At 45.1% G+C, this 17,829-nt stretch overlaps 1 protein-coding gene across 1 annotated transcript in view; it reads right to left on the bottom strand.

Annotated features, from left to right (window-relative positions):
* Positions 1-213: 213 nt before the first annotated feature.
* CSMD2 (CUB and Sushi multiple domains 2) overlaps positions 214-17,829 on the bottom strand; it is a 634,343-nt gene continuing 616,727 nt past the window's right edge. The window contains exons 63-70 of the mRNA XM_019657596.1: positions 17,411-17,590; positions 10,811-10,876; positions 9,365-9,526; positions 7,720-7,832; positions 5,866-5,953; positions 4,177-4,315; positions 3,724-3,939; positions 214-2,293 (exon numbers count right to left, since the gene is read on the bottom strand). Of these exons, the coding sequence (XP_019513141.1) occupies positions 3,780-3,939; positions 4,177-4,315; positions 5,866-5,953; positions 7,720-7,832; positions 9,365-9,526; positions 10,811-10,876; positions 17,411-17,590 (908 nt within the window). The 3' untranslated portion in view covers positions 214-2,293; positions 3,724-3,779. The remainder of the gene's footprint in view (positions 2,294-3,723; positions 3,940-4,176; positions 4,316-5,865; positions 5,954-7,719; positions 7,833-9,364; positions 9,527-10,810; positions 10,877-17,410; positions 17,591-17,829) is intronic.

Genomic DNA, 17,829 nt, shown 5'->3' with positions numbered 1-17,829 from the left:
CAAGAAGCTGTGTAGATTACATATTTACAGCACTGGATGTTTTTCTGAAAACCATATTTACACATTTTGTTACATTTACAAAAAAGGCTTCCACTACTGTTTACCTACAATAATGAAAAAAAATGTACACCTTTTTTTTTCTTTCATTTTTGGTCCTGTACAAACTTTGTATAATAAAAATATATCTCTGTACAAAAGATTTTTTTGTTTTACTTTTTTTTTTTTTCCTCATGGGATGGCGATGGGTGTGTGTGATATGAAGGGTGGGTGGAGGGCCTAGTCTGTCCTGGTCCCTTCCGAGCCTCTGGGAGTGGAGGGAAAATGCCAGAGGTGGGAAGGGCAATGCACAGAACACCAGACACCTCACCAGCCTGTGCTCCTGCGGCGTCTCCTGGGACTTCACAAGGGGACACAGGAGAGGGGCAGAGGCAGGGCTGGAGGAGGAGTCCACTGGTTGGTCTGAGAGGAATGTAAGGAAGGAGAAGGGAGCAGCCAAAGAGCTTCCTGCATTTGTTTCCAGGGAAAGAGAGGTGAGCATGTGCGTTTGTCTGGATTGGTCCTCTCCCGCAAGCCCCGGGATGCTGTGACCCAGAGCAGGTGTGGGCAGCGCAGGGCCCCTGCCATTGCCAGTCCCAGTTGTATCTGCTGGAAATTCACTTCTCATTTTACGCCAGCCAATCGTAACCTTAGTTAGATATTGTCATTGTTCTAACCCAGAACTTGCTTAAGAAGCAGGTGTCCCTGCCACCCCATTCCCCTACAATTCTATTTGTCATTTCAATATGTGCTATGAACATCTGGGGCCAGCATGTCACACATGCACACGTGCGTAAGCCCATGGGGACCTTCCCAAGGACAGAGAAAGTGGCTCTAAATGTCATAGTTTGATTCTTAAACTTGTTAGCTTCTCAACAATACTTATATAGAATTTATTAGTGACCCAAGCACAGTGAAACTCAAAATAAACCAAACCCACTTGCAAGGAGCTCGAGAGAATATGACTTTCATCCACGCCATCCTTTCGTTCAGGAACTCGCAGGTCCTTTCTTTGCTGTGGCAAAGGGCTGCTGGGAGCCAAGGGGCCAACACCAGGTTCAGGGGGCAGGTACTGGGGTTTTCACCCTGATGCTGCCCAGGTGGAGGGAACAGAACCCAGACAGGACATACGCATCCCCTGCCTGGCCCACCAGTCCTGGCCACAGTTCTACTGTAGAGACACACCTGCTACTCCCCATCATCAGTGTCCTTTCTAGACCTGGGTTTCTGGCAGCCGGTGGTGTGAGGGCCATCTGGGTTTGCATCCACACTTACTAACTGTGGCTTACATATCGTTACTTTTATGGGCTTCTATTTTCTCATCTATACAATGGGGATAATAATTCTTATTCTTTGGGGTGTTGTAGGTCTAGAAATGATACACCGAAAGTGTCAGGAACAGAGAAGGAACTCTATACAGGTAGCCATTTATGTTTTGGACACTGGGGTAGGCTTGCTCTCCCGTCCTTTCCAGCACCTCACCAATGCCTGCAGACTTGGTATCCCCATCTGGGACACAGACTTGTTTTTCTTTCTTGTCAGCCGACAGCCAGACTTGTCCTTGAGCTCACAGCCAGATTCCTGTCCTTAGCACCCCTGACCCACCCTTCTTTTGCAGCGCTGCCTGGGGCCCAGAACGAATTTTTAATTCACTGGATTTAGAATGCAATAAAATTATGTTGGAAAAAAATAAAGAAACTGATTTCCAAACTATTTCTTATGATGTTCTTCTGCCCTTGGGGTAGTCCTTGCTGTTACCCTGCAGGTGGGACCGTGCATTTGCAGAGGGCCGGTCTCTGCGCATTGACCACTGGACGCATCCTGATAGCACGCTCTCTGAGACCTGACAAGCTGGGTGGGGCTGTTGGTGCCTCCTCTTCTTCACCATTTCTCTGTGCTGGTGGGGAGAAAAGCATGGGGCCTCTTTCACACCCATTTCTCTTTTTTAAGCTCTTCCATAGACTCCAATGAAGAAGGGGTGTGTGTGTGTGCGCACTCAGGCCCCCCCGCACCCACATGCGCACATCCACAAGGTGCTCTGTTATTTTAAATCCATCAGCTTCCTTCCTCCGTCTGCAGCCCCTCTTCCTTTTCGGCCCCACGTCGGGCACAGTGGAACTTCTCTCCAGGGTGGCGGGTGCAGATGGCGGCGGGGCGAGGGCCCAAGTTCCAGCAGTAGCAAATTCGGGCGGAGGGACAGACGAAGATGGGCCCTGGGCACTGTACTCAGGGGAGTGTACTTCTGTCCCCTGGAGAACTGGGCACAAACAGATCACAGCAGAGCTTGTCAAACAAGAGAGATGGTGGGCGGGGTTGGGAGGGGTGCAAAAGAAGGAATCAAGGGGAAAGAATGAAAGAAAATTAGTTGCTTTGATCCCTATCTTTGATTTTTAATCTCCTTAAACTGAGGATGGGATGTAGGGGTCCCTGCCTATACACAGCAGAACATATATTTCCTTGCTGTAGTCTTTTTCCCTGGCAGGGCCGGCTTATCCATCAGGCATAGGAGGCCCAGGGCCTAGGGGCCACCATACTTTTAGGAGCCCAGGAAAATGTTTTAATTTTAGTTTCTTTCAAAATCAGAAGGAAAAAAATGAATAAGATAATATTGGACATGTAATAATGAATCCAGGCTGAATTATATTCATTTTTTTATAACAACAGAGTTATAAAGGATCATTTTTCATAGGTATATATTTTATGATATGCACATCATTTGACACTAAGATGTTTCCTTACAAGTGATATTATTTTTTTCTTTTTTCTTTTTTAGCTGAGCCCTCCCACCACCTGTTGGCAGCTCAGCGGCTGCTCAGCTCAGGCCAGGAATCGAACCGCTGTTGCTCAGAGCTCACACTCTTGAGCAAGTTCTTAACCAACTGAGCCACTCGGCCGGCCCTCATAAGTATATACTTTAATGGAGGAAGGGGTCCATGGAAATCATTCCACAGCCCTGCCCCGTTGCCTCTGACTCACTAGCCCCATAGGCCCCACTGACTTCCCTTTGGGGGGTTTTATTTTAATTTCAGCTGTTCTTTTGAATTTATCGTTTGAATTTATCACCTCATCACTGATTTTAAATGTACATGTGTGTGCCTGTTCCAGGTGGTTTGTCACAGATCTCCTCCCTGTGCCGAGCAGAGCCTTCTCTGTGCTCCAGCACTGGGCAGGTGGGAAGTGGGGAGAGGGGCCCTGCTGGAGATGTGGGCCAGGCGAGATGTTCAGAGGTCCTTTCTGCTGGGGAGGTGCAGTGCTGATGGCTGGTTGGCCTGGGAGCCACCAACCCCAGATGGCACAGGGGTGGAACGTCACGCACACAGGCACCTGGGACCCAGTGGAGCCCCAGACACGGAGCCAGGGTGGGTGTGGCCTTGGGACATTCTTGTTTCTCTCCTACACTATTCCATAACCCTGCAAGTCGAAGTTCAGAGTCATTGCTGATTACCTGTAAGGCCCGATTCATGCCGTCAGAGGAGAGTTTACTTTTTCTCATTTGCTTTCTATTTGTAAGAGTTCTGAGTATGAAGAAAGGGTAGGAAAAAGCAAAGATGGAGCATAAAGATAAAGATGAAACCTCAGAACTATTTTGGCATGTTAAAACAACCCCACTTCGTTAAATATTAGTTTAGGATAGATGTTAAAGGATGCACGCACAAGTTCACGGCCGCCTCCCACACCCCCTCTCACCGGCTGCTGGCGGCGGGGCTCTCGGTGGTGGTGGCGGTGGCAGCCAGGCCTGGTGGCTATACCGCTGTACACACCGTGCTGACTGTGAACTCCGCCTCGGTGGCCATGATGTCTGTGGGCTGGATGTTGCGGTCGTACATCGGGTTCTCAAATGTGGCCCTGACATTTGTGTTCTCGTGGCCAGCATAGCCATTGAACGGAACTTTGGGTCTTCTCCTGGGAATAAGAGAGGGAGTGACCGAGACATAAAAAGAGGAGAGAACCAAGGGTCTAAAGGGGCAGAGGAAGAAGGGGGTTCTCTGTTCCTTTCAGAAGGTTACAGGTTCCTTCTTCCTTTCGGATGGTTCCAGCTCTCCTGAGCCGGGAAGGCCCCGGGTGGGTGAGAGTCAGGGCTAGGGCCTGGCACCCATCTTGCCACCCTCCCAGCCCCCGTGCCCGCTGCCTTCACTGTACCTGTGTTTGTAGAGATAGAGCACAAAGCCTGCAATAATGAGGGCGATGAAAGGCACCAGGATGGCGGCTGCCACCGAGCTGCTGTTGGAAGCAAAGTGGCGGCCGATGGACTCGGGGTCTGATTCCAGCAGCCTGAGGTCTGCAAGTCCCAAAGCATAAACATCAGGTCACAGAGACACAGTCTGAGGTGCAGCCCTTAGCAGTCACTACTGGGAAGTGTGGCTGTGGCTTGGGATGTTACTACCTTCTCCATCTCAGCAGGTAGAGGCCTCGGTGCCCACCCACCTGCCTTCCACACACACTCAGACACTCCCTGGGAGAAGGGGCCCACAGGTACTGGTCAGAACACGTCCCTAGGTCAGTGCTCAGTCCTGGGGAGGCCAATCTGTGGGAGAACCTGAAATTATGTCGCAAAATAAAATCCTAAAAAGGTGCAGCCCTTTAGAAGTCTCGAAGCTTCTTTTGGCCGTAGAAACCTTTTATCAGATGAAACCTTACAAGGAAGCCAAAATATAAAAACGTATGAACGTGGACTTGCTCTGGGGGCACCGAAGGTTTTGCCTCTGGAGAGACTCCCCTCTTTCTCCTGCCCCTCCCCCCACAAGACTGGGGGGCTCAGAATAACACAGAGACACTGCTGCCGCTGTCAAATACCCCACCTAACTGAGGGGACTGACGTTCAGAGAGGGGAGGGGTCTGCTTCTGGAGACAGATGGGGTGTCAGCTGTGCAGCCGGAATGAGAACTCTGGCTTCCCGAGTTCTCGCCAGTGTTTTAGGCAGCAGGGCCAGGGGAGCTGTCTTCCAGTGTTTGAAAGGCTGCTGCATGGAAGAGAGAGGGGTCTCACTCTGTGCAGCTCTCGAGGGCAGAGCTAAGAACAGCTCTGGGGAGGAGCAGGGTGGAGTGGGCCCAACAGGGAAGCAGGTTTCCGTTGAAGACAAGGAGAAGCCTACTGATGAAGGTCAGAGCTGTGAGAAAACGCAATGCCTCCCTGGGCAGGGAGGGGCCCCTGGAGGCTGGCGGTGTCAGCACTGGGGGTCCACAGAGCTGGCTGGCTCTCGAACACCACGACTGCCTCCTGTATCCCCTTGTACTGCTTGTAAGAAACCAGGACCCCTCCCCCCATTCGAGCCTGAGGCTCGGCACCCAGAGGCTCTGGAGTGAGGATGCTGGGCCCTGATGACGTGGAGCATGTGGGGTCAAGATGCCGGGAAGAGCAAGGGAGGGAAGTCTCTTTGACGCTCAGTTTTCTCATCTGTCCAACGAGGATGAGGACTGTAATACCAACCCCCAGGATGTGCGGGGAGGGAAGGGCAACATGGGTAAAAGCACCCCGAGACCCCCATGTTTGAATGCTTAGGGAGGTCTGGGTGACGCTGGAGGGCTGGCCACATAGCATTGGAGGGGGCTGTATCTGAGAGCCAATGTCCCTTACGCTGAGGCTCTCCACTCCAGGGCTGAGCCCAAAACTGGCAAAGGTTGAGTGTGTTATGTATGGTGCTTATTTCTGGAGAGATAGCCCTTAACTTTTATCAGAATCTCAAAGGCGTCCCTGATCCAGGAAAGGTTCAGAATCCGGGTCTGAGACTGTTGAACTGCACCCCATCCCCCACTCTCCACCCCACTATACGAGCTTAGTTTCTCCTCCAGCCCCACGAGCTCATACTTCCAGGGGACAAATGCTAGTTACCAAGTCTTTGAAAGCCGAACTGCCCAAAGCCGTGGCCCTTGACGGAGCCCTGGTAGATGAAGGTGCCCCCGGAGGACTCTGAGGAGACCTGTCATGGTGGGGAGCAGAGAGAAGAAGATGGGAGACGTGCTCGGCGGAGCTGGGGGTCCTGGCAGCCAGGCCAGAGGCGCGCTCAGAGGCGTTGCCCGACACACAGACACTGACTCTGCCCACACCCAGGCAAGGGACAGCGGAGCACGACTGACATGCTGTGGAGGGGACAGGGACACCAGCTGCTTGTAGGAGGCGGGGGGCATTTTTCATTTCTACGGCTCAACTCAATTTGTCTGTGCCTGGGCTTCTCATTTGTACAACAGGAATAATAACAGTACCTGTGTCTTAGGTTGCTGTGACTATTAAATGAGTTAATATAGATAAAACACTGAGAAGACTTAATAGACCCTAGATAAGTGTTAACTATTATTACCGCGATGACAAACTGACTTTTAGAGCACCACGGGACAAACCAAACTATGATTAAAATGTACCTAGTGGATTTAACGGACTTTGGAGAGTTCATCACAGTTCCAGGAGCTATTAATTTTCGTTTTGGGGTTATAACTCCTCCTTGCTCCTTCTGCTACTCGCCGCCACACTCAGACGTGCAGACTGTGGACCGCTCAGCTGAGGGCGTGCTCTGAGGATGCTGGTGCTTCTGGTGCACCTTCCAACTCCTGCTCCATCCCCAGGGTGGAGCCCTCTGTCTATTGTGCTCTGGGATGACCCTCCCCACCTGTCCTTTCAAACACATCCTGGGTGGGCCTGATGGCTGGCTGTCATCCTAGGCAATTGCTCCAGGAGCTCCTGGCCCTCCAGAGCTCCATTCTCATCTAACCCTTGGCCTGTACTCAGCTCCATCTCCCAAATCTGACCCTTGTTCTCTCACCTCTGGCAATCTCCCTAGCATGGGGGAGTCTGCTGTCCTTGCAAACTTTTGGACTACTACTATGGAAGCCAGCCAGGACTTGGATACCCAAGGGGGTCCATAGGATACTCCAGAGAAAACCAGGGAACTAACTGGCGATGCCAGCCCATGGAGAAGCCACGTGTTCTTCCTTATTTGTTTATAAAGCAAAGTCCCTAAAGCCACGGTCCTGTACCAGCTGGTCTTGTCCAGGTGGTTGCACCCTGACTCCTTAGCTCTCTGCTACTCCGGTCACCACTCTTCTAGCTTCAACAATCCAAGACAGGGAAGCCAAGAATATGATAGGTGACAGCATGCTCAACTTCATTACATGAGATTTTGGAAGGTGTGGGCAAGGGAGCATCACTGGGGACCTGGCTTCCATCTCAAGAATGCCCTAGAATGTAACAAGTCTTTCCCACAAGAAAATGTGAGGAAGTCGTATCCTCTCCACCATGTCTTAGTCTCCTGAGTTGTGCTCAATCACCCACAATCCGCACCCTCAAACGTGAGTAGATATTCCAGGTCCTCATCTGGAACTCAGCACCTTCTCCCAGCTCCCACCACCACACCACGACCTTCAACTTGCTGGACTTCACTCGTACACCGCTGACCTCCCATTCCTTGCTTTCGGCTCTCACATCAGAACCTACTCCTCTCGCTCAGACGTGCTGACCCTCTGGACTCAGTCTCCTGGCCCTTTTTGTCTTTTCCTTTGCCCACTTCATTAGCAGATGGGGACTCCCTTGGCCCAGTCCTGGCCCTCCAAAAAACCTCCTCCCAAGTTTCCATGTGTATCCTAGGGGTTTCCACCCTCTTCTCCCCTCCTCTTCCCTGCTGGTGATCTGGGAGTGGGGATGGGGCAAGGGCACGGGGAGGTCAAGGACTGAGTGAGATATTGCTGAACTTACATGTCCATCTAAAGCCCAGTGATCATCTTTGAATTTATTCACAAAGATCTCCACAGGCCCTGTGATCTGATGAACCTGGAGTAGGAGATGGAAATCTTCTTTCTTGTAAATTCCTGGGAAAAGAAAGTGCAGAGGGTGTACTTGAAAGATCGAGGGAAATTTCAAACCCAAATGTGTGGGTCTGTGGGTGTGCATGTGTGAGTGGAATCTCACATGTAGATGTTGATATAAACATTCCACGCATTAGTGTAAGTAGGTTAATAGAGTGCTGCCAGCGAGCTTGTGTAGGCTGATGGTGAGTATGGCAAGAATGTGCATGTGTGTTAACAAACAACTGGATTGCCGGCCTGTGACTGGGGCCCTGTTTACACTGGCACGTGTGAGAAGAAAGTGAATACGGCTTTGTACATGTTAATGTGTCAGTTACTGCGTGGGTATGCTTCCAATTCAGTGGGTGCAGGACTGCATGAGGAATGTATACAGGACGATGTGAACATGTTTAGGGCTGTCTTAGAGTGAATGTGAAAGTTCAGTTGTGTGTGTGTGTGTGTGTGTGTGTGTGTGTGTGTGTGTGTGTGTGTATGAATAAGTGGATGTGACTGCACGTGGGGTTGTATATTCATGTGCACATCATTCACCCAGGCATTCACCTAGCTATCTATCTATTCAACAAACACTTGTTTTCTATGATTTTTAGTTTTTCTGATTATAGAAAGATTGAAAATTAGGGAAATTTTGGAAAATGCAGAAATTCATGAAGAAAAAAAAAATCACTCTTGATCTCACTACTAAGAAATAACCACTGTTAACATTTTCGCATAATTACTTCCAATTTTCTTTCTTATGAATGTAATTTTTTCTCTTTTAAAAACTGGAGCCATATTTCAAATGCATGATAGTGTGTACTTCTTCCCAAACTGGCATAATAATTTATCCAACAGATAACACTATTATTAACATATCCATGTCTTTGTTTTTAGATAATTTTCTATTTCCAGTTTTTATGTCATACAGATGGCCCTGTAATGTGAACATCACTCATCAATGTCTGACTCCCTCCATAATTATTTCTCATGATAAAAATTCTTAGAAGTGCAATTAATGAGTCCAATCGTCCTCAAGGATCTTGATACAAATCGCTAAACTGTTTTCTAGAACTGTGCTATTTTCTCCTTTGGCCAGCACTGGATCAGTGACTTCACTGGACCTTGACCAGCACTTAAGTTTATCACTTAAAAAAAATCTTAGTGAGTAAAGTGGAAAATGACATTGTGTGTTTATTTTGATTTTTGTGATTACTGCTGAAAAATATATTTCTCTTGTTTATTGACTGGCTGTACTCTGGCTCCTGGGGTTTCTCTGCCCCTAAGTTTAGTTCAGGTTTAGGGATACAAGTCTCTTTTCTCTTTATTTCTCAGTCCTTCGTATGTTGAAGTTATGAATGTTTGTCCTCTAGCCATTTCCCTTTAGTCCCGGTGCTTTTACCACATAAACAAAGATTGAACTAACACTTCCTCCTCCCCCTGCCCACCAGACAGGCCTCGTAGGACAGTACAATGCAATGACCGCAGACTCATCCTCATAAAGGCATGTGCTTGTTCACCTTCACCACCCCCAGCTTTTGCGGCAGTGACCTGCTCCTTACCAGCCAAGTGCAACTCCACGCCGCTGTGGTCAATCATGGTGGCATTGACCTTGCTGTTGACAACCTGGAAGCCAGTCACTCTGAGCATGGCTGGCTGCTTCTTCCCCTGGTACTCATAGGCCCCTTTCCATAGGGAGTTCTTGGCAAAAACATCCCCAGGAACTAGAAGAATTGAGAAATAGACATGAGAAGGACTTCCATGTGTGCTGTTAGAATTGCGGCCACCTGATGATTGATCGCAGTTCGCTCAGGGAGACTGTTTTCCTGAACCCAGTGGGGGGTGGAGTCCTCTGGCCCTCTTGTGAGCCTCTGTGTCTCAGGGTGGATGGATGGAGGGAAAGAGAGAGAGGAGGAGGATAAGAAAAAAAGGAGAAAACCAATAAGAAAGGGAGAGAGACAGAGACGGAACTAGAAGGAAGAGAGAGGAGGAGAAAGAAGAAAAGAGGAAAAGAAGGAAGGCGGAGGTTGAAAACATGGAGAAAGGGAAAAAGAGAGAGAAAACCAATATGTCAGCATCATGTGGCAGAGAGGACATGGGCTTATGAGGACAGACAGATCTGGATTCTCATATTGGCTGTAACTTATGAGTTATTTGATCAAGTTGAAGGAGCCTCCACTACCTCACCTGTAGGCCACACATGTAGTTCTGTAAATGGGGGCCATCCCGCCTACCTCATCAGCGTTATTATAGGGGTTCAATGATCTAATGTTGCAAATTGTGTATCACATGATGTCAGGCACATGAAAGCACCTAGTAAGTGATAGCTACTCAAATTGTTATTTATCCTTATAATAATTCTGCAAGGCAAGTGTTTTAATCTCTATATTACCCAAAGGTAAACTCAAGCTCAAGAAGTGAAGGTCATTTTCCCAAGGACATAGCTGGTCAATGACCAAAATGGAACCTGAATTGAGTTTGTGACACTAAGTCTAGTCTTCTTTCCTTTACAATGCATATACTAATAAAACCAAAGGGTTCAGAAAAGGATGTGAAAGTATATGATAAATTTGCGTTGGCCAGGCACACCTGTAGTTCTGGGTCCAGTTCTGGACATCACCCTTTGAAAGAATCAATACCTGTCTCAAAATGTAAGCATTTCCAGGAAGCTCCCTGGGCCGGACCTGGGTCTGTGTGTCTGTATGACTGCACACTGGCTGGTGCTGTGCCAGGAGTGGTTGTGGTAATCAGTGGCTGCAGAGCTGAAAGCTCTGGCTATGTTTCTGGAAGGCCTCCATCCCTCTTCTGGATGAGGTTTCTGCTTCCTTCAGGCTCACTTCTTCCTGAAGTCGGCCTGGGGTTGGGAGGTGGGTGTGAAAATCTGTTTGGCTCTATAGATAGTTTTCATGCCCTTCCGTTGGATACTCAGAAACTCACATGCGTGTTTCTGGGTAACGAGATGAAGGAAGCAACATGTCTCTTGAACTAAACATCTGGACCATACACACCTGAGGCTTGGGTGAGTGGTGGCTCCCGGGCAGTGTTGATGGGTCTTCCACTGGGCCGGACCTCTGCTGGGGAAAGAGAATGGGAGAAAACAGGATCAGCCTTTGGTCTATATTCTGTTGGAAAAATAATGGCCACCTCTCTGACATTATATTAAGTCAACAGGTTCTTTGAGATCTTGCTCTGGACTTATCTTCTTAAACCAGGAGGTAGACCGCTTCCATGGTCTGGTGATGCTATGGATCTCTCTCAGAATAATAAAATATAAAGAATTACAAAGGAAATCCATTATATCAATGACAGTCATATTAAGTGAGGAATTAGGATATAATTATATGTAATTCTTTATTACTGCATTCAGTTACAGGATCTAGAAGCGGGTCCAGTAACTACTACAATCTAGAAGTGGTGAGGAACATAAACAATATTTCATGGTATCAGTAACAACTATAATATAGTATGAAAATCTGCAATTTCTATGGGTGACAAAATCACAAGTATTGCTAACACTGTAATGGGTTTTGGTCTACTTCTAAATTAAAGGAAATACTAAACTTTAGTAAGAAGTAAAGAAAAAATAGATGTGTGTTTTTCCACCCTAGTACACAGGTCCCCTGAATGCCCCTAATTGAGGACCTTGAATTAAAAAGTCCTGCCCTGGACTCTGCTTCCCTCCCAGATGCCTGGCTCAAAGGAGGACCTTCTATTGTTCAAAAGTGAATTCCCTGTGTCCTGATGGGGGTTTCAATGGAGTGCTTCCCTCTCTGGGAGCGATGATATTAAGACTCAGAGGCCCTCCCAGCAAAGGCAAGAGCAAAAGCTTTGGGCCTGAGGTAGGCAACCCAGGTTCAGGTCCCAACAGTGCTACCGAATGACTGTGTGACCTTGACTAGTCATTTCACTACTCAAGAGTCTTCGTCTCCTCCCGCTGAAACACGACTCACAGGTCTATGCTGAATAAATGAGGTAATGAACACGAAAGTCATGGTCCATAAATATTAATGTGTTTTCTCCTTTTGCAGAGAAACAACAGAAAGATCTGCCTTATCACCAAGTCAGGGCGCACTCTCCCTACCGTCTCCTTTGGGAGGCCACAGGGTTTTAGCATGCCCCTTCCAATTTTGGAGGTCAACTTATGTTCTGGTACACAGAAAGCTGCAGAAAAAAACTTCCACAGTGATTTAATGAAGGTACATTTCTGAATAAAACATTATTGTCTTAGGTTTTAGAAGATGAAGGGAGTAAAGAGGGATAAAGCATTTTATGTGCCAGGCGCTGTGCTAGGCACTTTATTTACTCCTCTCGAAACAGTGAGGTAGAGATTATTGTCTCCATTTCATATAAGAGAAACTTGTTAAAAGGCAGAGAAGTGAAGAGACTTGCCCAAGGTCATACACTAAGGGGATGAAATGAGATCTAACTGCATCTAAAGTATTTTGTGTTTTTAAATACAAGTACTTATAATAGCATCAAAAAGAATAAAATACTTAAAATAAATATAACCAAGGAAGTTTTAAGACTTGTACACTGAAAACTAGAAACCATCATTAAAATAAATTAAGGTTCTAAATAAATGGAAAGACATCTCATGCTCACGGATTGGAAGATTTATATTGTTCAGATGGCATTACTCCCCAAATTGATCTACAGATAGATTCAACACAATCCTTATCAAAATGCCAGCTGCCTGTTTTGAAGAGATGGACAACCCAATCCTAAAATATAGAAGTAAAAGGGACCCAGAAAAGCCAAACATTCTTGAAAAGAGGGACAAAAAGGAGGACTTACATTTCTCAACTTTAAAACTTACTATTAAGCTATAATAATCAGACCATGTGGTGATAGCATACGGACAGATCAGTGGAATAGAATTGAGGATCCAGATATAAGTTCACACATTTATGGTCAAATGATCCTTGACAAGGGTGCTAAGATAATTACATGAGGAAAGAGTAGTCTTTTCAACAAACGGTGCTGAGTCAACTGGCTATCCACATGCAAAAGCATAAATGTGGACTTCAAACTAATGCCATAAAAAATAACTCAAAATGAATCAAAGACCTACATGTAAGAGCAGAAACTATAAAACTCTTAGAAAAAAACATAGGCATAAATCTTTGTGACTTTGTATTAGGCAATGGTTTTTTAGATAAGATAAGAACAGCACAAGCAAGCAAAAGAAAAAATTGAAATGCAACAAAATTGAAAAAACTTTTGTGTTTAAAAGGACATCAACAAGAAAGTGAAAAGATTAAAACTCATATAATTGTATACATTAAATACGTGTAGTTTATGTATATCAATTATATGCGCATATCAATAAGGCTGTAAAAAATCACATCTGAAGAAACAAGAAAAACAATTTAACAGAGGACTGAAACTGAGCTTAAAATGTGATAGTCTAATTTCATTTTAGGTGATGCATGAAATAAAAGATAAAGTACTGTAAATTAAAAAAAAAGTGAAAAGACAACCCACAACATTGGAGAAAACATATGCAAATCATGTATCTGTTCAGAGTCTTATATTCTAGTTATGAAAGAATTCTTGAACAGACTCCACACCAAAATGACAACATATGAGGCTCCTGAATGTCCCTCCTTCCACGGATGCACTGAATGTACAGCTAGATACACATGGATCAATTCCCTTTGAGAGAAATCCAGAAATTAGCTTAGTGACTCTCATACATTGGGTGACTGAGAAAATACCCACATGGAAACAGAGAGGAAGGGCTGAGACACACTTTTGCCATATATCCCACTCTTGGCACAATGCCATACAATCGGGAGGGAACTCCCAGCTTCTCTCTCTGAAGAGTGAAGAGTTTGGACCACACATCTAGCACCCCAATTTCTGAAGCTGCCACCTACTACCCAAAGCAATCTACAACTCAGTGCAATCCCTATCATAATTCCAATGGCATTTTTCACAGAAATAGAATAATCCAAAAATTTGTATGGAACCACAAAAGACTCTGAGTAGGCAAACCAACCTTGAGAAAAAAGAAAGAACAAAGCTGAAGGCATTATACTTCCTGATTTCAAATGACATTACAAAGCTATATCAATCAAGCCAGTGTGCTATTGGCATAAAACCAGACAAATAGACTAATGGAACAGAATAGAGAGCCCAGAAATAAACCCACACTTATATGGTCAATTAATTTACAACCAAGGGGTCAAGAATATGCAATGGGAGAAAGGATAGTCCCCTTAATAAATGTGTTGGGAAATGCATGCAAAGAATTAAACTGGATCGATCCGTATGTATCTTACACCATACACAAATGTCAAATAAAAATGTGTTAGACTTGAAGGTGAAACCTGAAACTGTAAAAGAAAACATAGGGAGTAAGCTTGACGTTGGTCTTGGCAATAATTATTTGGATTTGACACTAAAAGCAAAGAAAACAAAAACAAAATTAACAAATGGAACTACATAAAACTAAAAAGCTTCTGCACAGTAAAAAAAACTATTAATAAAATAAAAAGGCAACCTATGGAATGGGAGAAAATATTTGCAAACCACATATCCAATAAGGGGTTAATATCCAAACTATGCAAGGAACTCATACAACTCAATCGCAAAGAACTACAAATACCCCAATTAAAAAATGGGCAAAGGACCTGAGTAGACATTTTCCCAAAGAAGACACGCAAATGGCCAACAGGTACATGAAAAGGTGCTCAACATCACTAATCCTCAAGGAAAGGCAAATCAAAACAACAGTGATATATCACCTCACGCATGTTAGGGTGTTTATTATAAAAAATGCCAGAAATAACAAATGCTGGCAAGGATGTGGAGAAAAGGGGACCCTTGTAACCTGCTGGTGGGAATGAAAACCGATACAGCCACTAAGCAAAACAGTATGGAGGTTCCTAAAGAAATGAAAAATAGAACTAACATGTGGTCAAGCAATCCAAGTTCTGGGTATCTAGCTGAAGGAAATGAAATCCTTCAGGAGATATCTGCACGCCCAAGCTCATTGCAGCATTACTCACAATTGCCAAGATATGGAAACAACCCACGTGTCCGCCAACGGATGAATGGATAAAGAAAATGTGATGTATATACAGACAATTCAGCCTTAAAAAAAAAGGGATGGATAGACAATCATTATTCAGCTTTAAAAAAGAAGGAAATCCTGACATTTGAGGCAACATGGATGAACCCGGAGGACATTATGCTAAGTGAAAAAAGCCAGACACAGAAAGACAAATACTATACGGTACCACTTCCATGTGAAATCTGAAAAGAAAATAGTTAAAATTACAGAAACAGAGAGTAGAATGGTGGTTGCCAGAGGCCTGGGAGAGTGAGAGAGGGAGAAGTTGGTACAAGGGTACAAACTTTCAATTATAAGATGAATACGGTGTGAGGATCTAGTGTATAACATGGTAATTGTAGTAGATAATATGACACTGTGTAATTAAAATTTGCTAAAAGAGTAGAATTTATGTGTTCTCATCAAAAAAGGGTAAATATGTGAGGTGATAGATGTGTTAACTTGATGGTGGGAATCCTTTCACGATGTATATGTATATCAAATTATCATGTTGTAAACTTTAAATCTATTACAATTTTATTTGTCAATTATACCTCAAGAAAGCCAGGAAAAGGAAATCAAAAGGTTTATAAAAAACTCACAACTCAATAATAAAAAGACAAATAGCCCCATTAAAACATGGAAAAAGGATTTGAATATACATTTCTCCAAAGAAGATACACAGATGGCCAATAAACACACAGAAAGCTGCTTAACATCATTAGCTATCAGGAAAATGCAAATGAAAAACCACAGCGACACCACCTTCCACCCATGCAGGATGGCTGTACTCAAAAAGATGGACAATAGCAAGTGTTGGCAAGGATGGAGGGGAATTAGAACCCTGGTGCATTGCTGGTGGGGATGTAAAAACGGTACAGGCACTGTGCAAAACTGTTTGATAGTTTCTCAAAATGTTAAGCATTGAGTTGACATTCTACTCCTAGATGGATACCTGAGAATTAAAAACATTATATCCATATAAAATATGTACATTTATGGTCATAGCATTATTTGCAGTAGTCAAAACGTGGAAACAACCCAAATGTCCGTCAATGGATAGATGGATAAACAAAATGTGGCACATCCACCAATGGAATATTATTTAGGTATAAAAAGGAATGAAATTCTGACATGTGCTGTATCATGGATGAACCTTGAAAACATTACGCTAAGTGAAATAATCCAGACACAAAAGGACAAATATTACCTAATTCCACTCATATGAGGTACCTAGAATGGGTAAGTTCATGAAGCTAGAAAGTATAATAGCGGTTATTAGGGGCTGGAGGGAAAGGGAAATGGAAAATTATTGTTTAAGGGGTATACAGTTTCTTCTGAGATGGAGAAGAAATTCTGGAAATGGATAGTGGTGATGGTTGCACAATATTGTGAATGTGCTTAATGCCACTGAATTGACTATTTAAAAATGGTTAAAATGGTAAATTTTATATTATGTATATTTTACCACAGTAAAACTTAAATGGTTCTCTAAAATGAAACCTTATAGCATTAACATGTGTGAAAAACAAATGTTACTTTCCATAAATAAAAGAAATTTACAACAATTCATCTGATGAAAATTCTAGCTCTGATAAAGGCTCTGACCCTGCAGCCTTCTCTCTCGGAGGGGCAGGAAGCAAAGTACTTACGAGCTTGGATTCTGAAGTTAGACCTTCAGGGTTTGAATCTCAGCTCTTTCCCTTTACCAGCTGGTGGCCTCAGGCATGTTGCTAAACCTTTCTGTGCCTCAGCTTTATCACCTATTAAGTGGGACTATGAATTGCACTGACTCACAGGATGACTGTGAGGGTTTAATGAGTTAGTACTCACAAAGTGCTTAAAACAATGCCTGGCATGTGGTGAGGTCATCATCTGTTTAATACCATTCCAGCACCAAACTGATCCTGTATCCTTCCTGGACTCTTCATTTAAGACTGAACTCAGACCACCCTCTCCAGGAAGCCTTCCCTGACTTCTCTTCTCCCCCTTTTAGGCTGAATTAGTGCCCTTCCACCTCACCCTCACGGCATGCAGCCTATTTCTATGTTCCTGAAGGTGCTGTTGTATCTGATCATGTGTTGTCTTCTGTAGCTAAATGTGAGCTTCTTTAGGGCAGGGCTGGTGTCTTTCACCTCTAATCCCCCATGCCCAGCACAGTGATAATGTTCAATAAATAGAGAATGAATAAATTAAGAAAAAGGGGAAGGAGAATAACCCCAAGGGATCTGTGGGCGGGTGGGTGCTGTTTTATCAAGGTTATAATATGCATAATGAATTAATCCCGTTTGGTGAAACAAAGAGATTTTTTTCTGTCTAACAATTACATGTAATCCCGGGAGAGTGTTTAAGCTCAGGCAGAAGTTTGCAAAATAAAACCTGGGATGGCTTTACTAGGTGCCTCTGGGTTCATCTCCTAGAGACTCGATACCTCAGAAAATCAGAAGCGGGATCCAGCCCCTGGAAATCAGATGTCTTCCTTCCCTCTTGCCTTCTTCCACTCAAGCTCAGCTGTCACCCTTGGCCTCCCACCCTGGAGAGGTTCACTCACCCAGGCAGATGGGTGGTTTGCCTGTCCAGCTGCCGTCTGCTTTGCAGGTGCGGTGCTCGGAGCCACCCTTGAGGGAGAAGCCCTCCTGGCAGGAGTAGATGAGTGTGTAGCCCATGGACGGCAAGTCCAGAGCCCCGACATTGGCATGGGTTGGCGTCTCTGGCTGTTTGCAGTGATGGGCTGGATGAGAGGAGAGACATTGTTGGACCAGGGGAGGGAGGGTGTTCAGGGCCATTCCCCTGTTCCTAGATGAAACACTCCCTTCCTTTCCCCTGTGGCCCCTTTCATGCTCAGCACCCCCTCCCCACATCCCAGCCTTGATGTCTATAGGAATGGCCAGGGTGGAGATCACCTGGCTATTGGCTTATCGCCCCTGGGGAAACCTAAGCCTGTAGCACTTTCCCTGAGGGAAGAGGAAC

Source organism: Hipposideros armiger, unplaced genomic scaffold (genome assembly GCF_001890085.2).
Source record: "Hipposideros armiger isolate ML-2016 unplaced genomic scaffold, ASM189008v1 scaffold_10, whole genome shotgun sequence".
Classification (NCBI taxonomy): Eukaryota; Metazoa; Chordata; class Mammalia; order Chiroptera; family Hipposideridae; genus Hipposideros; species Hipposideros armiger.
The sequence above is the reverse complement of the archived record's forward strand: the minus strand, read 5'-3'. Positions and strand labels throughout refer to the sequence as shown.